Here is a 24,193-nt window from a genome sequence, read left to right on the forward strand (position 1 = left end):
TCTACTCCTCAGTTTTTCTTTCTATAATGTGAGTATACTACTAACCTATGTGTTAGGGTAGTGGTTCTCACTTCTTTCTCTATCACAATCAGCCCCATGTTAGAAGAGAGAAAGTGTGTGTCCCCCTCCCAACTCCCTTCCCTCTAGCCATAAAAGAAAGAGAAGGTGGTCATGACCCCTAAGCTGACAAACCTCAGGAACAAGGGATTAATGTTTGTGAAGTGACCAAGATAAAAACATATCACTACAGTCTCAGTGCTGATGTGTAACTTGAACACATAAGAGTGTTTACCTGTCTGCAGTCTTGATTGCCACCTGGGCTTTAGTAATAGCAGAAGCACATTCATCTATTTCCTTGTTTATCTTATCAAGTTTGTCTTGCTGAGCTTTCAGTTTATGATTATTGATCTCAATTATGAGATTATGTAATCTTTTAACTTCACTTTCCACTTTACTAGCCTTTTCAGCAACACTCTCATAATCTGTCAATACAAAAGTTTGTGAATGAGATGGTTAAACAAAAATTATAGTTTAATATTTTTAACAGAACTGAATTTAAATTTCAATCAGTTCACAGAACTATTATTTTCAGTGCTAAAACAAACACGCTAAGTCTAAATTAGAGGTTTGCTGACATACCTATACAAGCAAGCCCTCCTCATGGAGACATAGGTTATATAGTCAAAAAAGTGCTTTTGCCAGTATGGTTTATACCAGTTCCCTGAACAAAATAATGTACATAAGCCAAAAACACTTATGAAATGTCACAAAAGGTCACACCTTTAGCAGACATTACTATACTGGCAAAAGTTTCTAATGTAGACCTAGCCACAATCCATTACTGCATCACTGTCCTTGGATGCATTATGTGGCTACATAAAACCCTTGTCAATAATCTTCCAGACAATACCATAATTATTATCTTCTGCATTCATTTGACTGTCAAAGTTTGGAAGAGGCTAGCACTGAAAGAATAATTAACCCTTATTCAGTAGTTTTTCCATATATTTAAACTTTTTTGAACATCAGCAGACCATATTTAGATACCACAGAATTGTGTGTTGAATATAAAGCCATCTATGTCCAAAAATATGAAGAGTTTTTAATAAAAATACAACCTCTACCAAAAAGGAGTTGAACTCAGCTGAAAAAAATGGTACATCTCCTGAGCCTTTCCACTTTTACCATCTGCTCTCCCATGTGGCCAGAGTCCATAGCCAGCTTTAGGGCTCTCATCAGACTACCAACCTAATTTTCAGCCAAGAAAGCTCACCAGCTCCTTCTGGCATCTATAATTTTTATACAGAACTCTACCCTTGACTTCCATACAAACTTACAGCAACTATAGCACTGACCCTCCTTCCCTTAACTCCTCTGGTTAAGGATCATACCCTGGCCTATTCTAAGCTTCTGTCGCTTTGCTTGCCAGGATAGCTAACCACTTTTCTAAGTCAACTAGCTCTTCTAGCAGGATTAAATACAAAGCCTCAACCAGTTAGATATCCTTTGGCCAAGCTGGCTGCCCCTTAGTTTTCTCCAGAGGTCACAATGATAATCTGTTAAGAGTTTCAATAATTCTAAGCAGTAGTCAAAAGTTCTCTTACTATCCAGGTGTGTAACCCACTTTCTCCAGGATGATTGTGGCTTTGTAAAGCTATCAGTGGAGACAGTGATTGAAATAAAAACCAGAAACTATCTTCGTTACAAATGTGGGGCCAGGCCCAGGAGCAGCTTTGCTCTTATAAAAAAATCTGCCAATAGTGCATCCAACTACAAGACTCCCCTATCCAAAGTAATGGCTAAGAAAGTGACAGCGTAGGAAGTGATAAGAGAGCAAGATCCGACAGACTGAACGGGCTCTTTTGTAAGCCTATTCAAAAACAAATTCAGATGTTGGGGACCAAACAGTTTATGAACAGAAGGGTACAGATTTGTAAGACCTTTAAAGAACTCTTCACAAAAGGGTGGACAAATAAATATCGAGACCTCTTTCAAAACAGTGTGATATGCTGAGATAGCAGCTAAATAAATCTTAGCTGTTGCTAATCACAATTTTGTAGTTTTAAAGAAAAAGTCCAGTATCATTGCATACTGGTTCAAGGCCTCTGACTGAGAGAATCTCCAGAACAGTTTTCAGTTAGATTTCAATGGGAACTCTAGGGTACTAAGCACCTTTGAAAATCAGACCTCTTATTTAAGTGCCGACTTAGGAGCCTAATTTTAGGGTATCATAAGAACATAAAAATGGCCGTACTGGGTCAGATCAAAGGTCCATTTAGCTCAGTATCCTGTCTACCGACAGTGGCCAATGCCAGGTGCCCCAGAGGGAGTGAACCCAACAGGCAATGATCAAGTGATCTCTCTCCTGCCATCCATCTCCACCCTCTGACAGACAGAGGCTAGGGACACCCTTCCTTACCCATCCTGGCTAATGTCCATTAACGGGCTTAACGTCTATGAATTTATCCAGTTCTCTTTTAAACACGGTTATATGTTATAGTCCTAGCCTACACAACCTCCTCAGGCAAGGAGTTCCACAAGTTGACTGTGCGCTGTGTGAAGAACTTCCTTTTATTTGTTTTAAAGCTGCTGCCCATTAATTTCATTTGGTGGCCCCTAGTTCTTGTATTATGGGAACAAGTAAATAACTTTTCCTTATTTACTTTCTCTACATTACTCATGATTTTATATTCTTCTATCATATCCCCCCTTAGTCTCCTCTTTTCCAAGCTGAAAAGTCCTAGCCTCTTTAATCTCTCCTCCTATGGGACCCGTTCCAAACCCCTAATCATTTTAGTTGCCCTTCTCTTAACCTTTTCTAATGCCAGTATATCTTTTTTGAGACGAGGAGACCACATCTGTACGCAGTATTCAAGATGTGGGCGTACCATGGATTTATACAAGGGCAATAAGATACTCTCCGTCTTATCTTCTATCCCCTTTTTAATGATTCCTAACATCCGGTTTGCTTTTTTGTCTACCGCTGCACACTGCGTGGACGTCTTCAGAGAACTATCCACAATGACTCCAAGATCTTTTTCCCGATTCGTTGTAGCTAAATTAACCCTCATCATATTGTATGTATAGTTGGAGTTATTTCTTCCAATGTGCATTACTTCACATTTATCCACATTAAATTTCATTTGCCATTTTGTTGCCCAATCACTTAGTTTTGTGAGATCTTTTTGAAGTTCTTCACAGTCTGCTTTGGTCTTAACTATCTTGAGCAGTTTAGTATCATCTGCAAACTTTGCCACCTCACTTTTTACCCCTTTCGCCAGATCATTTGTGAATAAGTTGAATAGGATTGGTCCTAGGACTGACCCTTGGGGGACACCACTTATTACCCCTCTCCATTCTGAGAATTTATCAATTTTTTGAAAATCTTACCCTAATTCTATAACAAACTTTTATTAGCTACTTAGAAGAAAAACAAGCTAGTCACTCTGTGCAAAGGAGAGGAGGCAAGTTTTCACGTCTACCCCAATTGGCAGAAGAAAAAGAACTGAGGGATGGTTAGAGGTGGGGTATTTCTATCCTCCGTTAGTAGAATATATGGATACAAAAATGTGTGCATGCTCCCAAGCTACCAATACCACTCAAAAAAAGTACTGTGGCCATCTGGACAGGCATGTCTCGCCTATAGTATGGTTCTGTGAAGGCAGTGTTATGAAAGAAAAAATATTAAAAGAAGAACTGTCAAATTTTTAACGCATACTCCTTATTTTATACCAAAAACAAAAAATTACATGAAAATAATCATGTTTACTGTTTTGTTTCTTTAATTGGAAAAATGAAGGCGATGAAAGATTCTTGTATTTTAAGATACATATTTCTTCATAAATAGCAAAACTATATAATTTGTATGTATTTTATAGTGAATAGGTCTATACAAAAACAAAGAATAAAGTCCAGTGATTGTGATTAAGGCAATTCTTTATCAAGTTATGTACAAAACCATAATTTTTCTAACTTTTTGAGTCCCTATTGTCCAGGGTTGAGGCATAGTTTGCTTGCCGAAAACTATGATCTGAACTGCTTGTGATGGTGTGCACAACATCAATCATATGAAGTGTCGTGCAGCTTAATTAAAGTAAAAACAACAACAAAAAAGATTTGGACTTTTTCATATTAATTTTTGGATTAATAAACCTCAACATTATTAAGAAATATCAGTAAAAATACAACACAAATTATGTTTCAACCATTTAAATGAGTTACCTACAACACAGTTTTTGGTGGTAAAGATCCTAAATTAGATGTGAAAATGAACAACTGAAAGTAACAGTAAGAAAACAGTAAGTAAAAATAGTCAGAAAAGGACTTTACCTAAAAGTATTCCTGTAAAACAGCACTGGAAGAAGAGAATGTGCCTCAAAGTTTTTTTTAAATATCACTGGCCAATCTGAACAAAACAAGCTATAAAATTCACCCCAATCATGATTGGTAAGTGGACTTCACTACAGTTTGCATCTAGAACTAAAATAAAACATACCTTTTTTGAAAGTATTAAGGTTTTTTTCTAGTTGTTTCTGTTTGTTTTTGTCAGGAGCAGCAGCAATTACATTAGCCTCAAGTTCTTTAACCTGGACTTTCAAGTGAACTTCTTGTTCTGATAAACTCTACAAAATAGAAGACTGTTAGAATACTGTACTAAGAATGAAAGACTTTTCATGTTAGCAAGGAGTGTAGGAGCTGTCAAAGTTAATATAATGGCTATCTACTTTCAGCCTTAATTATGGAGATACTTAGCACCTCTCAGTAATAAACACAGTTACCTGGATACTCGCAGTATACTTTTCTAAAGTGTTTCTCATTTCCTGGACACACAGACGCAATTTTACTATGGCTTCTTCAAGTTTCACTTTCTCTTCTTGATACTGCATTGCTTTTATGGAATCCTTTTGCAGCTGAGATTCCATTTTATTGGCCTATAAATATAAATGTTATATAAAAGTTACTGATTACAAAAATCATTTATATAGCACCATCTCTTTAAACTGAGATGTACAACATAACAAGACCCAGACCCCAGAAAAATTTATAATCTCCTAAAAACAAAAGAAACAATAGAAAACCTGGGACAAAAGTTCAGGGAAGAACAAACAAGAAAGATTATTGCTGAGGAGACAGATTCAGACAGCAAAAGAAGAGACAGAGTAGTAATAGAAGAGGAAACTGAAGACGACTTCTTGGCAGAATGTTTGGGGCAGGGAAGAAGTTTACAAATAGGTGACACTAGAGAAGACTTGACATGGGATGGTGGTAAAAGGGTTGATGAGAAAATAGTAAACCTATTTAGAAAAGAAGATAGCCCTGAAAGGGGAAAGAATGAGGACTTGTCTACACACAGAATTGCACTGGTTTGTAATAAAGGTGTTATTTCAAGAAGATTAAGTTGAATTGGGTTAAGAGACGGTGTGGACATTTATGTCAGTTTAAACCAGGATTACTTTGGTTTGGTTTAGAGTTGATTAGGAACAGGTTTAAGACAAATCAAAACGAGCATCCCCACAAGAGGTTTTGAACAGCTGTAACTAAACTTGTGCAGATTTATCTATAGACAACCCCTTAGTTAATAAAACAGTCTTTAGTCCAAAGATTTTCTAAAAATCACTAGGCAGCACAGGACCTGAGGTAGGGAATGTGCAACAAAGCCAAAGATGAGGATTTAAGGAGTAGCCAGCTTGGTGTGAGAATAATAGAGACAGCAGAATAAAACAGGGTAATTAATATGTAAAATTAAGTCCCCTAGAATAAGGGAGCACAAGAGGCATTAAAATCAGGGAAAAAGAATGGAGAGCCAGAGAATGGTAAATAATGGCTATTTAAGGGTGAAACTGAAAGAAACTCCTTATTAATTGTGGCTCTTCAGTTGATCATCAATGTGGATCCCACTCTAGGTGCATGTGCATGAGGTTCTTGGGCAATGCATGTCCTCACATTCCCCCCACCCAAGGGTTATTATAAAGGTAAGTAACATTTTTTCTTCTTCAAGTATCTGTCTGTGTGGATTCCACTAAGTGATTGATCAGTAGTATCCACCAGAAAGGTAGGACTGAGGAATCCTGACCACCACTGACTAAACACTTCCACCGTACCAAATTTGGCATCTGATCTCATGGCCAGGTCAAATGAATAAGTGTTTAAAAGTAAAGGGATTACTCCACATAGCTGCCTTGCAAGTTTCAGATATGGGGATGTTCCTGAAGCATGGAGAAGATGTAAAGTATACTCTAGTGGAGCGATCTTTAATATTTGGAGGGAGAGATTATTAACCATATGACATATGTTATGCACTGTATATCAAATTTTGATATTCTTGGAGAAGACACAATTTGACCCTTAGAAGCACCAAAGACAGCAAAAGAAATACAAGCAGACAGTTTGAAAGACTTTGTTCGATCAAAGAACTTGAAATGTCCAAGATGTGGCGTTTATCTCCTGGGAAGGAATGGAGTTTTGGAAAGGAAACGGGTAAATAAATAAATTGGTTCCAATAAAAGTCTGACACAACTTTGGGAATAAATTTGAGATGATGTCACCACCACCTCATTTCTGTGGAATGTTGAGTAAACGTTAGTCCTGAGAGCTTCCAGTTTGCTGACCTTTCTGGCTGAAATAATGGCAACTAAAAAGTCTATCTTGAGAGTAAAGCGGTATAAATAACATTCAGAAAGGAGCTCATAAGGGGGGCTCCATAAGGCTTGTAAGGACAATACTGAGATCCCATGTCCGAGGTTCTCCTATCACTAGGGGGTGAATGTGTAGCTGAGAAAAAAAGAAGAAAAGAAGAAAAAAAAAAAATGAACATGACTACAAGGGAGAGTGGTATACCGATAATGTTCCAAGATGGACTGTGATGTAATAGAATGTGAATTCAAATTGTAGTCAAGAATTTTGGGTGTAGGGGCCTTCAAAGCGATCCAGGTTGCGTTGGACAGCCTAAATCAAAATATTTTCAATATAGAGGAATAAGTCTTCCTTGTGGAGAGTTTTCTACTTTGTAGAAGAACCTCTTATACTTGTATCTCTTGTTTCTGCTGGTACGACACAACCAGCCAAAATCCAGACTGTTACACATAGTGACCTCACATCTTGATGAAGTATCTGCCCTCAGTTCTGATATCATGTTTAGACAGTCTGAAAGTGGTGTGGAAGGCTGAATAGGCATTTTGAAATCTGTCAGCCAGAATTGTTTCGACCAATACAGAGCTATCAGGATCAGCGTAGCTATATTCTGTCTGACTTTACATATAACTTTCAGAATCAAAGGAATCTGTGGAAATGCATACGAGACCTTGATCCCATGGTTATGAGGAAGGAATCCTATAATGATGCTTGATGTGTGCCTCTTCTGGAAGAAGAGGTTGGACTTTTGCATTGTCTTATATGGTGAACAAGTCTACTGATGAAATATTGGCTTGATGGAAGTCTTCAGAGATCACTCATGGTTGGCAATGGATTGTCTACTCAGGAAGTCTGCTAGGTTACTGTTGACTCCTGGAAAATGGAGAACAACTGGCATTATCCCATGTTGTTGACAGCCTCTTGACACAAGGGTGATGAGAAGGCACCTCCTTGTTTATAGAGGAAATTACCATTGCTGAAGGTAGGTAGATGCCTCCTGCCTGGATTGCCCCTGATATTGACAGGGCTTATGATTTGGGGTTGAGGTGAAGATGTCCAAAGAATGGAGTCAGGTTTCAGAGTGGTAGCCGTGTTAGTCTGTATCAGCAAAAAGAATGAGGAGTACTTGTGGCACCTTAGAGACTAACAAATTTATTTGGGCATAAGCTTTCGTGGGCTAAAACCCACTTCATCAGATGCAACAATGGAGTGTAACCCTGGAATAGTTAAGAGAGTGCAGTATATCAGTCACGCATGTGTGCACTAAATAATTCTGTGCCCTTGAAGGGTAAATCCTCAGTTGACTTTACACTTCTCTCAGAATGCCAGAGGCCTGAAGCCACAAAACTCTGCACATAGTTACTAGAGTGGCCATAGATCAAGCCTCCATGTCTGCTGTATCCATGGCTGCCTACAGCAATGTTTTCGTTACTAGCTGATCCTCTGAAATGGTGCTTTTCAACTCCTCTATTAAGTCTTGTGGGAGTTTAGTTAGAAAGGAGGGTAATTTTGCAGTTACAAATTGTTAATTACCAGGCCTTTTTTGCAGTAATGTTGATGAATAGATCTTTCTTTCAAATAAATCTAGTTCCTGGGGGTCTTTGTCTTTTGGGCTGCTCTTAGTAAGCCATACTGGTTCAGATCAATGGTCTATCTAGCCCAGAATCTTTTCTTCCAACAGTGGTCAGTGCCAGATACTTCAGAGGGAGTGAACTGATCAGGGCAATTATCGAGTGATCCATCCTGTGGTCCAGTCCCAGTGTTTGACAGTCAGAGGCTTAGGGTCACCCAAAACATAGGGCTGCATCCCTGATTATCTTGGCTAATAGCAATTGATGGATCTATCTTCCATGAACTTGTCTAATTCTTTTTTGAAACCAGTTATATTTTTGGCCTTCACATCCCCTGGCTATGAATTCCACAGGTGACTGTACATTGTGTGAAGTAGTACTTCTTCTGGTTTGTTTTAAACCTGCAGCCTATTAATTTCCCCCTGGTTCATGTATTATGAAGGGGTAAATAACATTTCCCTATTCATTTTATCCATACAATTCATGATTTTATAGACCTCTATCATATCCCCCCTTAGTCTTTCTAAGCTGAATGGTCCCAATATTTTTAATCTCTTCTCATATGGAAGCAGTTCCATACCCTTAATAATTTTTGTTGCCCTTCTTTGTACTTTTTCCTATTCTGATATATATATATATATATATTTTTAGATGGGGCATACCAGAGACTTGTATAGTTGCATTATATTTTGTCTTATTATCTATCCCTTTCCTAATGGCTTCTAACATTCTGTTAGCTTTTTTGACTGCCATTGCACATTGAGCAGATGTTTTCAGAGAACTATTCAGGATGATTCTTTCTTGAGTGGTAACAGCTAATTTAGACCCCATCATATTGTATGTATAGTTGGTATTATGATGAACAATGTGCATTATATTGCATTTATCAAATTGAATTTCATCTGCTATTTTATTGCCAGTCATTCATTTTGAGAGATCCCCTTGTAATTCTTCACAGTCTGCTTTGGACTTCGCTATCTTGAATAATTTTGTATCATCTGCAAACTTTGCCACCTCACTGTTTACCCCTTTTTCCACAAGTTGAACAGCACTGGTCCCAGTACAGATCCTGGGCAGACCCCATTTTTTACCTCTCCTCACTGTGGAAAACAGACCATTACTGCTCCTTGTCATAAATATAAAGGAAAGGGTAAGCACCTTTCTGTATACAGTACTATAAATTCCCTCCTGGCCAGAGGCACAAAATCCTTTTACCTGTAAAGGGTTAAGAAGCTCAGGTAAACTAGCTGGTACCTGACAAAAAGGACCAATAAGACAAGATACTTTCAAATCTGGGGAGGGGGAAAAGGCTTTGTTTTGTCCGTTCTTTGTCTGTCTGTTCTGTGTGCTTGTCAGAGACAGATCAAGAAGGCAAGAAATCCAACTCAATTAGAATTAGTAAGTAATAATAAGGAAATGCGTTAGCTTACTTTTATTTTTGGCTTGTGATTTTCCTTGTCTAGAGGGAGGTTTATCCCTGGATTTGTAACTTTAAGGTTTTGCCTAGAGGGGAGATCCTCTATGTTCTTGAGTCTTTTGTTATTCTGTAAAGTACTTATCATCCCGATTTTACAGAGGTAATTCTTTTACCTTTTCTTTAATTAAAATTCTTCTTTTAAGAACCGGATTGTTTTTTCATTATTTTAAGATCCAAGGGGTTTGGGTCTGTGTTCACCTGTACCAATTTGTGAGGATATTATTCTCAAGCCTCCCCAGGAAAGGGGATGTAGGGCTTGGGGGATTATTCTCAAGCCTGCCAAGGAAAAGGGGTGTAGGGGTTTGGGGGGATATTTGGGGAAGGTAGGGCTCCAAGTGGCCCTCCGTAATTTGTTTAAATCACTTGGTGGTGGCAGCGTTACTTAATCCAAGGAATAGGGGAGTTTTTAACCTAAGCTGGTAGAAATAAGCTTAGGGGTCTTCATGCGGGTCCCCACATCTGTACCCTAAAGTTCAGAGTGGGGAGGGAACCCTGACACTCCCCTTTGTTTCCTATCTTCTAACCAGTTACTGATCCATGAGAGGACCTTCCCTCTTATCCCATGACTACTTACTTTGCTTAAGAGCCTTTGGTCAGGGACACTGTCAAAGTCCAAGTACACTATATCTACTGGATACCCTTAGTCCACGTTAGTGGACATCCTCAGTGAATTCTAATAGAATGATTTCCCTTTACAAAAGCCTTGTTGACTTTTCCCCAACATATTGTGTTCATCTACATTTCTGATAATTCTGTTCTTTACTATAGTTTCAACCGATTTGCCTGGTTGTGAAGTTAGTCTGGTTGCTCTTTTTGTGGACTGCAGAAATCTTGAACAAACTGCATTGCAGAATTAGAACGTAAACCTAAAAAATTTAAGCTCCTGTGTGGCCTCCCAAGGCAATATAAACTGTTTTCCTGCACAACAGTTCCTTATTTTCAGTTCTTCCCATGCACTCGTTTCTTCTTTCAATCAATTGCCTAGCTATTATAGATGAAGACTAATAATCTACCAATAAGCAGAAATAAGGTGTCACATGTACACATGCATATAAAATCAGTGTAACATCTATAAACACAGTGTAACAGTGGAATGAGAGAGAACAAAATTCTTATAAAGTTAAAGTACATTATGCAACTATCAATGTGGTTTGAAATACTCTAATACAAATCTCATTAACAGTATTAGGTTTATTTAGTCTTTTCCAGAAAGCTATAGCATTGATTGATAAGTAATATTTAAACAATGCTGATTTCCTCTGCACAATATTTGTATATAAAATGGTCTAAATAAAATCAGGCAGTGTAAATATCGGAGAGGAATTTTGAAGAAACACTTTTCTATGTGCAATTATGAACTAACCTCTTCTTCTGAAATTTCAACCACGACGGAGGATCCCATTCTACCCTTCATTACATTACGTCCACCTCCACTCATTGTTCCTAAAGTAGGATAGGGAAAAGAAGTTAGCAAGCTAATTTCAATTTGCTACCCAACAATAAAACCGTGAAGATATAAATTTAGTTATGTATTTTTAAATACCTGACTGTTCTACGATCTGTCCTTGCAAAGTTACAACTCTCCATCTTTTGTCCTTTTGGAATGCTACTCTGATAGCCTGATCCAAGTTATTGGCTACTAGAGTATCACGTAATGCAAAGTAAAAGGCATGGCGAATCTTCTCATCTTTTACTTTCACCACGTCAAAGAGACGAGGAGTGTTTTCTGGAGTCTGAATTTTATTCATACTTTTTTCCCATACTCTCATCTATATGGAAGAAGAGGAATCTCAGAATAAGTTAGAACAACATTTTAACACTCTAAGGTGAACTAATGCCTCTGAGTGTACACAGTAGTTCCCTAGCACTATACTGTTGCCACATTCCTCAGAATGCCAGTGGACATCAAATAATGTTACCAAAGAGAAGTCTGCTCACTTGCAAGATAAAAAACCCAAGAGATCGATTATTATATTGGCATATACAATAAGATATTTGTTCAGAATGGCCTATAATATAGGGGGGGAGTCAAAAGTCTAACTTATTTCCAGAAAACCAATACTTACTTTGTCCAAGGCTATAAATGTGGCAACTCCAATTCCTTGACTCTTCAAAAAATTCACACATTCCTGAGCTGTATCAATTGTATCTACAACAATGTAGTCTAAGGCACCACAAGATGATGAGATAGCAACGTCATACTTTTCATCAATAGCTCCCAAGTCTCCCTAGTAATTGACATATAAAGCAGAGAGGCAGTTATGTTGATCAGTATGGTAATTAACAGTGATAACCATCTTTTCTAGGTACTAGTAGAGAGAAGACAAAAAAACATGTTAACACAACCTGAAATGTATGAATTTTATGTATACCTGACATCATTTTCTCATCCAGTTTTCAGAGTTCAGAATGTTTGTGAAATGTAGAAAGTTAACCTTTATTCAGAACTCACAATGTCATCTGTGCTACAGATCACGATTTACAGTTTTCTAATGTGCACACTATTAAGGCAGTGCAAATACTTAGTACTTGTATAGCAGTTTTTGTGTTAAAAACAATGTACAGACATCTGATTAATTAAAGGAGTAATGATTTATACTCCAGACAGAAAGATAATTTAGCATGGAGTATCAGACTAAAGTTTTAGTGAGTCAGTGTGGCCTAGTGGACAGAGCACTGTCTGGGACTTGGGAGAGCTGGGTTCCATTCCCTGTTTTGCACTGGCCTGTTGGGTGACCTTGGGCAAATCAGTTTACCTTTGTGCCTTCGTTTCCCCATCTGTGAACTGGGGATAATGATATGGTTCAAAGTGCATTAAGATCTGCAGGTAAAAGCACTATATAAGAGCTAGGTATTAGTATTTAATCACTGCTCCATCACCTTCTGTATGACTTGAGAGAACTATTTAACCTGCCTCAGTTTCACCATTTCTGAAATAGAGAAGATAATCCTCAAATGGGGGTTACATTGCTTATATTATCTCTACAGTGGTTTGAATATATGTGTTAATGGAAAATTTACTACCTGATTTCCTCCCCCTTGGTATGGACATCTCTGCCAACACATTGAGGGGTGGTGTCTTTTACTACAGTGATCAGATGCATTTTCAATGTCAAGTCTACATGTTAGAAATATTTCTGCCATTATTTTAAAATGGCTTTAAGAAGTCTGTTCCATCAGATTGTTTTGTAATTGCTAACACAATGAATTACAATGTACTGTTTGAGCACTGTCCTCCTCCACCCCATTGCAACCTCCAAAGTATGGGGCTATCATGGTGGGGCAGGAAGAGGGCATGGCCAGGCCACAGTGGGTTCTATCATAGGCAAATGGCTTTGGTTAGAGTAGATCAAAGGCTGCCCTTATTCTGGGTCAATTGTAAATTGGACCAGAGAATCAAGAAGTTGTAACTGGTTTCCTGAAAACCCTCAGCCTTCTGTATTGTGTGGATTTTGACACAAGAATGAGTCCAAGCAATTAATTTTAACAAGTTAACATATAAAATACCAAGTATTTGTAAGATTCCTAACTTTGTTGTAGTGAGTTTTAATTAATAGTTGACAGAAAGTATTAGGAGTTTGGAGTTCTGCTACTGGCTTTTTCACTTCTTCAGTGAGAGTCTCCCCCAGGGTCACAGTATTTGAGCTGGACTCCCTGTTTGTTAACGGGAATTGTAACAGGCTTACATAAATGGGTAAAATGCTTTGAGATCCTTGGATACAAGTCCATATGGGAGTGCAAAATATTATATTGTATGGTTCATTTAGTTAGGACAATTCCAATAAGAGTAATGACACCTGTAAAGTATAAAAGCCTGTTTGTTAATGATACATTAATTCTTAAACTTTACCAGTCTTCCATATATTCCAGGAATTTTTCCAGATTTCTTCTGCTGAAGTAGAGCATCAAGAACCTTTCCTCGACTGCGATTTATTGCCAAAGAACTTTTTGCTTCTTCTACCTTCTGACGTAGCTCTCGAACAAGGTTCTTAGTGTCCATTTCCTCTCTTCCAAGTTTCACAAGCTCATTCTCTTTCTAACAATTGTTAAAAAGGGTTAATAGAAAATATTCATGTCTGAAAATCTCAGAAGCAGTCTAATGTATTTAAAGTTCAGGCATGCTTATATTAATGATTGTATAACAAAAGTTAATAAAGAGTAAAATCATCAACCATAAGATATCAGAAATAGCAAACCTTTAGCATTGAGTAAACAATGAATGGAAATGTATTTTTTATTCAAACAGCTACTTCTAAAATTAAATGGAAAAATACATTGTACTTTATAATGTGTACTTTCTGACAAAGTTTTAAGAGAAGCTATATATTTAGGTTGGCATTTTCCAAGGGGTCTAAGGGAGCTGGATGCCGAGTTCATTTAGGCTTCTTGGAAAATCCCAGCCTTAACCAGAAAAACAAATAGAAAATATAGTATATGTGCAATCTGAGTTAATTAATGATGGCACTGAAATCTTAAATTAAAATCAAGAAGTGCAAACAGTTGTACAACTTAAAATTACATCAAGATTGTTGATTTCCAGAGCTTAATGTCAGCATTTAAGTAATCCCAAAAATGCGTTGAAGTTCAAACTTCACTGAGATGAAAGTGTTAAGATCTTTGCCACTGCTTGTTTGGAGATAAATTTCTGTTTGTTTACATAAGGGTTATTTCTTTGCAGCTGAAATAAAGGTCTAAAATTTCTAAAACTTGCAGAATATTGTACAATGCAGCAGTATATTAGAAACATTATTATTTTTCTACTTCCCATAGTTAAGAATTTTTGGGGACTCATTTTACTGTGCACATTTAAATGTTCAATAAAAACATCCCTCATGGAAGCTATACTAGCACCATTTGAGAGCACCACTCTCCCCTGCCAACCCCCTTCTCTGGATCAACAATCACCCTCATGTCTGACAGCTGAGCAAGAAGAAAGATGGTACGAGGTCATTGTTTTTTGAATTCTTAGCACATGGTACCAATCACGTTTAGACACTTAATTTCTACCACCCTGTCCAACCAAAAAAATGTTAGTAGTCCTCAATGAGGACCACATCCATATTAAGGTTCAAGTTTAGCCCCTTACAAATAGAAAATAAATGGTAACTTTTAGATAAACTAAAGAATTTTTAGCTCAAACATCCAGGCATGGGAGAAGTTTAACTCTGAACAGAGACCAACCTTAGAAAATGTCAGCTGAATAAGTGAATGTTTCAGGAAAGCTATGTAAAGTCAGGTTAATACAGTGAATACCATTTTGCAAGGTTAGCTACAGTAGGAACTATTAGGTGACCGATATAACGGAAATTATCCTACCTTTTTTTCCTGCACCTTCATTTTCACAAATTATTTTCTCAAAATTTAAAAAGTTCTCAAAGTACACCTCTACCCTGATATAATGCAGCCCGATATAACATGAACTTGGATATAATGCGGTAAAGCAGTGCTCCCGCGGGTGGGGCTGCGCACTCCGGCAGATCAAAGCAAGTTCAATATAACGTGGTTTCGCCTATAACGCAGTAAGATTTTTTGGCTCCCAAGGCCAGCGTTATATCGGGGTAGAGGTGTAGTTTTCAAATGTTGTCTAGTCCCATTATATGTTAAAGTGGCAATACTATAGCAACTGTTTGGGAGGCAATGACTAAAACAAATGAACCATGTTTTAACAGAGACAAACTGGATGAGGTAATAATATCCTTTATGGAATCGCCTTCTGTTGGAGAGAGACACAAACTTTTGAGCTTATACAGAACTCTTTTTTCAGGTCTGAGAAATGTAATCAGAGCGTCACAACTAAGTACAAGATGGAACAGCACAAGTAGTTAACACACATTTCAAGGGACCATTCAAGGTGAAGTTAATGGGTCACTTTACCTTGAACGGTCCCTTGAAATATGTATTCACAACTTACGCTAACCAACCTGTTCCACCTGGTATTTAGTGACGTCACTCTGGGAATGTCTACGCTGCAATTAAAAACCTGCAGCTGGCCTGTGCCAGCTAACTTGGGCTCATGGGGCTCAAGCTATGGAGCTGTTTAATTGCAGTGTAGATGTTTGGGTTCAGGCTGAAACCTGGGCTCTAGGACTCTGCAACAACCCCTTAGGCATAGGCCAGCCATGGGTTTTAAATTGCACCGTAGACATTGTCTGAGTACATTCCCCAGACCTGAAGAAGAGCTCTGTAAGTTCAAAAGCTTGTCTCTCATCAACAGAAGTTATTACTTCACACACCTTGTCTCTCTAATATCCTCGGACCAACACAGCTACAACAATAATAGTGTTTTAATAAACTTTCTGAATTTACATTTAGGCCAAGAATAAAGATAAATTATCTAGAAGGGGGGGGGGGGGGGGGCTTTTTTTTTTGAAAGTTACCCTTTGGGTTAAAATTATTCGTGTTTGTTTAGGACCTAATAAGTTGTTTCTCAAGCTCTGGGTAAATTTCTGTTTGGTGGTTTGAGAAGGAAGGCTTATGTATTAACTAGGTTCTCAGGTTAAAAAAGAAAACAAGATGTTTCACAACTCCAAAATTTTGTATTGACTTAGCCCTTAATGAGAACAAGTGTATTTGACACACATGAAAAATTGTATTTAGGAATAATAAAATTGTGTTAGGTGTAAATGAATACATATGAATGTGCAGTCATGCTTTTTTCTTCAATTTTACTTTTGAAGTAAAACTCTTTGTGGCAACAACAGAGATGATGAAAGGCTTACTGGTTTCAGCCCAGAGAATCTCATTGTGGATAACCTCTGGCTGGAAATACTACTTAAGAGGCCTGAGCTCTCATGAAGTGAGCGGTCAAGATGGCCAGAAGTGGGACATTCACCTTTCATAGAATGCCCAAATACAAGAGGTTATCCAGGATGAGATTCTCTGGGCTGAAACTGGTAGGCCTTTCATCCTCTTTGCTGCTGCCACAAAGAGTTATGTGGATCTGCAGAATGGTTTAGTCTTCTCGCTGTCAAGGTGAGGGCACGCCTAACACCCAATGAGTGAAGTTGTCGCTCTTCTGAATTCTTGTGAGACTTCGGGACGAAGACACACAGGAAAATGGCCTGGTTCCTAATAGCAGGAAGGCTGGATGTGGGCACAGTGGGACCTTGTCCTTAAAGAACACTGTGTACGCTGCTGTGATGTAAGGGTCCTGATTTCAGAGATCCTTCTGGCTGAGGTAATTGCTACCAGGACAGCAACCTTCCAGGAAAGCAGCAGCAGAGGGCACAACCGTAGCGGTTCAAAGGGAGGGCCTGCAAGTTTCAATAGTACCAGGTTTAAGTTCCATGGAGGAATCGGATTGTGAACCTGAGGGTAAAGTCTCTCCAATCCTTTAAGAAAGCAAATTGTCATCACCTTGTGAGAGAAAACTGACCTATTGCCCACTTAGCAAGGTAGGTAGCCCTAGTGGATGGCTTCCTCCTACCCAGTAAGACCTGTCGAACTTAGTCTGAACAGACTTGCTCCTCTCGGTTCAGCCATGTAAATTCCATGCAGTCAGGTGAAGGAACCTCAGGCCTGAGTAGAGTAAATGGCCGTGGTCTTGCAAAAAATGGTAGTGGTAGTGCTACTGATAAGTCTAGCACCATGCCGAACCAGTGTTGGTCCAGCTTGATTTTCAGAAGGACCGTGTGAACTAGAGGAACTGGAGGAAATATGTAGAGTAGGAGCTCTGTCCATGGAAGCAAGAAGGCATTGAAAAAGGAGCCCAGGCTGTGCCCGCACAGTGAGTAAACCTGAGTAAACCTGATGGCATTTCCTGTTCTGCTTGGTCATGAACAAGTCTTCCTGGGCACATCCTGACCTTTGGAAGATGAACCTGGTGACCTCTGGTTGAAGGGACCACTCATGGTGAGAGGAGAAGGATCTGCTTGGATGATCTGCCAGGGTGTTCCAGGCTCCCGGAAGATGTGAAGCCTCAAGGTGGGTGGAGTGCTTCACGCAGAATTCCGATAGATGGATGGCCTCCTGACAGAGGGCAGAGGAGCATGCTCCCTCCTGCTTATTGATGTAGAACATGACCATGGTGTTGTCCATAGCCCTTGAACTACCTTGCCTGCGATGTGGGGAAGGAAGACTTGGCAAGCCAAGTGGATTGCTCTGAGCTCTGAGGCAATTGAGGTGGGCAATTGAGAACGACAAAGGGAATGCCTGCCATTACTGACCCAGGGTCCTGTCTATTTCACAGTAGGTGTGTGTGCTCGCCACGTGCACCGGTGCTGGAAGTTTTTCCTCTTAGCAGTACCCGTAGTGGAGGAGCACCGCTGCGACCCCTGGAATGGCGGCTCTATATCGTGCTATACGGGGAGCTGCGCACTCCCCCCCCCCCCATCCTCAGTTCCTTCTTGCCAGACAACTCCGACAGAGGGGAAGGAGGGCGGGGTGTGGAATAGACAGGAGCAACACATCTTGAAGAACGCCAGTTATGGAACACAGGTAACTGTCCTTTCTTCGAGTGATTGCTCCTGTGTATTCCACAGTAGGTGACTCCAAGCTATATCTGATGGAGATGGGCAGGAGTTTAAAGGTTATCGGGACGGAGTACCGCCCTATCAAACCCAGCGTCATCCCATGCCTGGGAGACGATTGCATAGTCCGAGGAAAAAGTATGGACAGAGGACCACGTGGCAGCCCTACGTATGTCCTGGATAGGGACATGGGCTACATAGGCGGCCGACGAGGCTTGAGCTCTCGTAGAATGGGCCTTTACGATAGGAGGCAGGGGAACCCCAGCCAAGTTGTAACACGTGTGTCTGCACGAGGTGATCCAGCAGGAAAGGTGCTGGGTAGAGACCGGTTGCCCTCTCATACGCTCGGCTGACACAACGAACAGTTGTGAGGATTTCCTGAATGGCTTGGTCCTGTCACGGTAAAAGGCCAGTGCCCTATGTACGTCTAGCGTGTGTAGGCAGTGCTCCTCGGTGGAGGAATGGGGCTTAGGACAGCGTACCGGTAGGAAAATGTCCTGATCCACATGAAAGGCAGAGACCACCTTGGGGAGAAATGCAGGGTGTGGGCGAAGCTGGACCCTATCCCTGTGGAAGACCGTATACGGGGGTTCCGAGGTCAAGGCCCTAAGTTCCGAGACCCGACCGGCTGAGGTGATAGCCACCAAGAAAGCCACTTTCCAGGACAGGTGGAACCATGAACATGTGGCCAAGGGCTCAAAGGGAGGACCCGTGAGGCGGGATAGCACTAGGTTCAGATCCCATTGCGGGACCGTGGCCCTGGCGTACGGAAACGTACAGTCTAGACCCTTCAAAAAGTGGGAGGTCATCTCATGGGAAAAAAAACGAGTGATCCTGCACCGGAGGGTGAAAAGCTGAAATGCCCGTTAAATGTACCCTAATGGAGGCCGGAGCTAGACCTTGGGTCCTAAGGGACAGGAGATAATCTAGAATAAGTTGGAGGGATGCGGATGATGGGGAAGCGCCCTGCTCCCCCGCCTACCTAGAAAACCTAACCCATTTGGCCAGGTAGGTCAGTTGTGTGGACGGTTTTCTGCTGTCCAGCAGAATTCGCTGGACATCCTGCGAACACCTTCACTCCTCATTTAACCATGGAGCAGCAACGCTGCCAAGTGAAGCGCGGCTAGGTTGGGATGGAGGAGGCATCCCCTTTCCTGGAAGAGGAGATCCGGGCGAAGCGGCAGCCTCCACGGGAGGGCCGCTAACAGTTGCAGGAGGGTCCCGTACCAATACTGGCGGGCCCAATCCGGGGCTATGAATATGACCCTCGACTTGTCTGCCTTTACCTTCTGCAGGACCTTGTCTATCAGTGGAAATGGTGGAAAGGCATAGAACAGTTGGCCGGACCACTGGAAGAGGAATGCGTCTGAGATCGCCCCCTTTTCTGCCCTGACCTGGAGCAGAACTGGGGGCAGAGACAATTTTGGGCGGTAGCAAAGAGGTCCCCACTCTCGGAAGAGTTGCCGAGTGACTTCCCAGTGGAGTGACCACTCGTTCGGGTGGGAGAAGACCCTGCTGAGGCGATTGGCTCGCGTATTGCGTGTGCCGGGTAAGTGAAAAGCCCTCAGAGAGATATCGTGGGCTATGCAGAATTCCCATAGGTCCAGAGCTTCCAAGGAGCGCATGCCCCCTTGCCTGTTGATGTAATACATTGCGCCCGTATTGTCCGTGAGGACGCTGACCATCTTTCCCCGTATGTGCCAGCTGAAAGCTATGCATGCCAGGCGCACAGCCCTGAGTTTCCTGACGTTTATGTGCAGGGACAATTCTGAGGTCGACCATCTGCCCTGGGTTTGGAAGCTCCCCGCATGGGCTCCCCACCCCAGGTCCGACACCAGATCTAGTGAGGGAGAGGTCTCTTGGAAGGGGATCTCTTGTAACATGTTGCCCGGGAGGGACCACCATTGCATGTCGGCCACTACGTTGGGAGGTAACTTGACAACCTTGTCCAGGTCATCCCTGGCCTGGGAATATTGGGAGGCCAGCCAGAGTTGGAGGGGCCTCATTCTGAGCCTGGGATGTCGTACCACGGAGGTGCATGCTACCATGTGGCCCAAGAGTTGAAGGCACACCTTTGCCATCGTCACGGGGAAGACCATGACTGAGGCTATGAGACTTTTGAGCGTCTCGAACCTGTCCAGGTGGCGAGGCCAAAGGGAAGGACCGTAAACTGGTAGTAGTCCCGTCCCACCAGGAAGCGGAGGAAGTGCCTGTGATCCTCGAAAATATGTATGTGGAAATACGCATCCTGGAGGTCCAGGGCTGCGAACCAATCCCCCAGGTCTAGGGACGGAATAATAGAGGCCAGGGAAACCATACGGAACTTGTAATGATAAACTGGTTGAGGTTCCGCAGGTCGAGGATGGGCCTGAGCCCATCTTTTGCCTTTGAGATCAGGAAATATCGGGTAGTTAAAAACTCTGCCCTGGAATTCCAGAGGTACATTCTCCACCGCGCCCAGGGTTAGGAGGCACGTCACCTCCTGGTCTAGAAGGAGGGCGTGCTCCGGGTCCCCGGGGACCTCCAGGGGCGGAGGGGGGCCGAAACGAACTGCACCATGTAGCCCTTGAAAATGGTGCTGAGGACCTACTGGTCCAACGTTATACAGGACCACTGCACTCGGAAGACAGATAAACGGTTGCAGAACACAAACTTTATTAACTGGGGGGCTTCCCTGGCAACAGGCCCGGTGGCCCCCCTCTTCCCCTGCCTCTTGCCCTTGGCGGGCCCAGGTCACGGGGCTGAACGGGACTGGTGCTAGGACCTGCATCTCTGCTCCCTCAGCCTCTTAGGCGGGGGCTCATAGCTGCCTCTAGCCGGAGGAACCGAGGTCTGTGGCCTGGGTTTGTCCTTAGTGGTGGGACATATAGGCCCAGAGTTTGCAGGGTGGTGCGGGAGTCCTTCATCCCGTGTAGACAGGTGTCGGTCTGATCTGCAAACAGGGCCTTCCTGTCGAAAGGCAAGTCCCGCATGAGGGACTGGGACTCCGTGGACAAAGGCCATCGAACAGGCTGCTGTATCTGCCATGTCTGAAGCCTCTTAGAGGGTCGCTTTCGCTGTGCCTTTGTCGACCAAAGCTCTGAACTCCTTCTTGTCCTTTTCCTGAAGAAGAGGTTCAAACTTTGGCAGAGACCCCCACAAGTTAAAATCATACCGGCTCAGGAGGGCTTGGTGATTTGCCACCCTGAGCTGGAAGCTCGCTGATGAATAAACCTTCCTGCCGAAGGTATCCAGTCTCCTGGCGTCTTTATTCCTGGGGGTAGGCATGGGTTGGCCATGCCTCTCTCGGTGGATTACAGACTCCACCACCAGAGAGTTGGGTGCTGGTTGACAGTACAAATTTTCATGCCCCTTTGCTGGCACAAAGTACTTTCTCTCCGCCTTTTTAGAAATAGGCGCCAAGGATGCCAGGGTTTGCCAAAGCAAAGTCGAGATATTGGCCACCCCTTGGTGGAGAGGTAGGGCCACACGGCCCGGTGCCAAGGAGGACAAGACATTGAACAACGTGTCTGACGGCTCCTCCATCTCCTCAGCCTGGAGCTGGAGATTCGAGGTGACCCGCCTAATGAGCTCCTGGTGAGCCTTAAAATCTTCCTGCAAGGCAGGTGGTGGCACCACAATGGATTCTTCCGGTGCCAGTGATGGGACCGGATCTGCCCCAGGGCATCAGGCGGTACCGGTGGTTCCACCCCCAAGTCCGAGCCTGGGTGCGGTGCCGGTTGACTTTTCGCGGTGCCGAGGTGGGGACATCGAATGTACCTGCGATGCCCCGGCCACCGAACAGGGTCTTGCCGGTGCTGGTAGTTGGGGCCAAGGGGCTCACTGACACCACTGCCCTTGCCAGGGTGCCCCTTGCCAGTGCCCCACTTGGGGACCTAGCAGAGCCACTTGATCACACGGGACGGCGCAGCCCGGGGATGGGCGGCTGGGTGCCAAAGCCGGAGTCGCTGAAGAGTGCATGGTGCCGTTTGAGCGACGGGAGCATCCATGGCCGTGTCGGTGCCGGCCTCCAGATTTAGATTTCGATGAAGACGACCTGTACCCGTCAGAGGTACTGCTTCCAAATTCCTCACGGTGACCATGGCTATGACACCTGCTCCTATAACTCCGGTAGGAAGGGGAGCGTCGACGCTTCTTGTCTCGGTGCCTGCGACCCCTCCGGGTAGTGGAGGACCCTCAGGACTCCCTCTCAGGCGAATCGGCCAATGGAGTGGAAGTCTGATGTGGGCTATGAGATGGCCTCGCCGAATGGGTAGGCACCTCATCCTCGGAGCAGGGACTATGCTGGACCGGGGAGGGTTGATGAGCTCCCAGCGGCGGCTTCCCTCGGGAGCGAGGGGCTGTCTTGGGCGGTGTGCCCGGCACTGGAAGGGCAAGGATGTCACGTGGTGCCTTAGCTGCCTCTGGCGTTGACTGTATTCTCATCACAAGAGAGGCACGCGTGGACGGGACCGGACTACTCCGCTCAGCACGAGTCAGAAGTCTGGGTCCCGAGGGGGATCGTGGGCTGCCCAACTCGGGTGCAGCCTCACCTCTGTCCTTCTCTCGGCGCCGCTGAGTCTTCCCTTGCTTCTTAGCGGGGGAGCGGTGCCGACTGGTTGAGTTGGGTCGGCGTGTCGGTGCCAAGCCAACTCCATTAATAGGGCCCGGAGACTAATATCCCTTTCACATTTCATTCTTGGTTTGAACGATCTGCAAATTTTACAACGCTCACTTATGTGTGAGTCTCGCCCAGACAGCGAAGACACTGAGTGCGTGGGTCGCTTCTGGGCATAGAACTGCGACAGGAGTTGCACGACTTGAAGCCTGGGGCATGAGGCATGCCCCGAGCCAGGCAACTAACTAGAGAATCAGACTACTAAGAAGACTTGTACTATTAAGGCTAGAAGCGCTGCAGCAGAGCTGGAGCACAACGTTCCGACTACCTTCACTGGCGGCAAGAAGGAACTGAGGGTGGGGGGGAGTGTGCAGCTCCCCATATAGCGTGATATAGAGGTGCCACTCCAGGGGTCGCAGCGGTGCTCCCCCACTACGGGTACTGCTAAGGGAAAAATTTCTGGCACCGGTGCACGTGGCGAGCATGCACACCTACTGTGGCATACACAGGAGCAATCACTCGAAGAACCACCTCAGTTTCTTGAAATAACCCGTTGAAGCGATGCATGTCCAGGATGGGTCGAAGACCCCCGTTGGCCTTTGGGATTAGGAAATATTGGGAGTAAAACCCCTTCCCCTCTCAATCTTTGAGGTACCTCTTCCACAGCCCCCACCTGCAGGAGGATCTGCATCTTCTGATCTAGGAACTGCTCATGAGAAGGGTCCCTGAAGAGGGATAGGGATGGCAGTGGGAGAGGAGGGGTGGCTGAGAACTGAAGGATATAACTGTCCACCACTGTATTTAGCACCCAGCGGTACAATTTAATGTGGGACCATGCCAGGTTGATGTGGGAAAGTCAGTCCAAAAACAAAGGGGAGGTCAGGATCCAAGGTGGGAACTGGTATAGCACCCTCAAAAGGCATGTTTGCATCCACTGGAGTATCTATGCGACCTCAGCAGTGAGGATGGGAATGACTGACAATGCTTGTAACCTCTGCCTTTTGTACAGATCCTATCTCAGTGGTGAAGTCGAGAAACGGGCTGGTCGTTGAGGCCAGAAGTGCTTCCTTGCAATGGACGGAGCATAGAGGCCCAAGGACCTGAGGGTAGCCCTTGAGCCTTTCAGACCTTGGAATCTTCGACAAGGAGTCTTCGAAAGAGAGGTCCTGGATTAGCTGCTGGACCTCTTGAGGTCACCCCAAGGACTGTAGCCAAGAGCATCACCTCATGGACACTGCAGCAGCCATCAGCCTGGCTGCTGTGTCAGCTAAGTCGAGTGATGCCTGGAGAGAGGCTCTTGCAACATTCTTACCCTCCTCTAAGAGGGCAGAGAATTCCTGCCTTGAGTCCTGAGGCATGGAGTCTTTAAATTTGGACAAGGAATCCCACAAGTTGTAATTGTATCTCCCCAGCAGGGCTTGCTGGTTTGAGATAAGTAGCTGAAGACCAC

General features: G+C 43.3%; 1 protein-coding gene across 6 annotated transcripts in view; it reads right to left on the minus strand.

The window, feature by feature from the left end:
• The window catches only part of SMC4 (structural maintenance of chromosomes 4), a 102,339-nt gene that overhangs the window by 14,223 nt on the left and 63,923 nt on the right, over positions 1–24,193 (minus strand). For all 6 annotated transcript variants that reach the window (XM_024102531.3, XM_005299186.4, XM_024102533.3 and 3 more), the window contains 7 exons: positions 13,529–13,714; positions 11,745–11,906; positions 11,222–11,447; positions 11,042–11,121; positions 4,779–4,931; positions 4,496–4,622; positions 293–482 (listed from right to left, as the gene is read on the minus strand). In XM_024102531.3, the coding sequence (XP_023958299.2) occupies positions 293–482; positions 4,496–4,622; positions 4,779–4,931; positions 11,042–11,121; positions 11,222–11,447; positions 11,745–11,906; positions 13,529–13,714 (1,124 nt within the window). The remainder of the gene's footprint in view (positions 1–292; positions 483–4,495; positions 4,623–4,778; positions 4,932–11,041; positions 11,122–11,221; positions 11,448–11,744; positions 11,907–13,528; positions 13,715–24,193) is intronic.

This window comes from Chrysemys picta, chromosome 9 (assembly GCF_011386835.1).
Source record: "Chrysemys picta bellii isolate R12L10 chromosome 9, ASM1138683v2, whole genome shotgun sequence".
NCBI lineage: Eukaryota > Metazoa > Chordata > Testudines > Emydidae > Chrysemys > Chrysemys picta.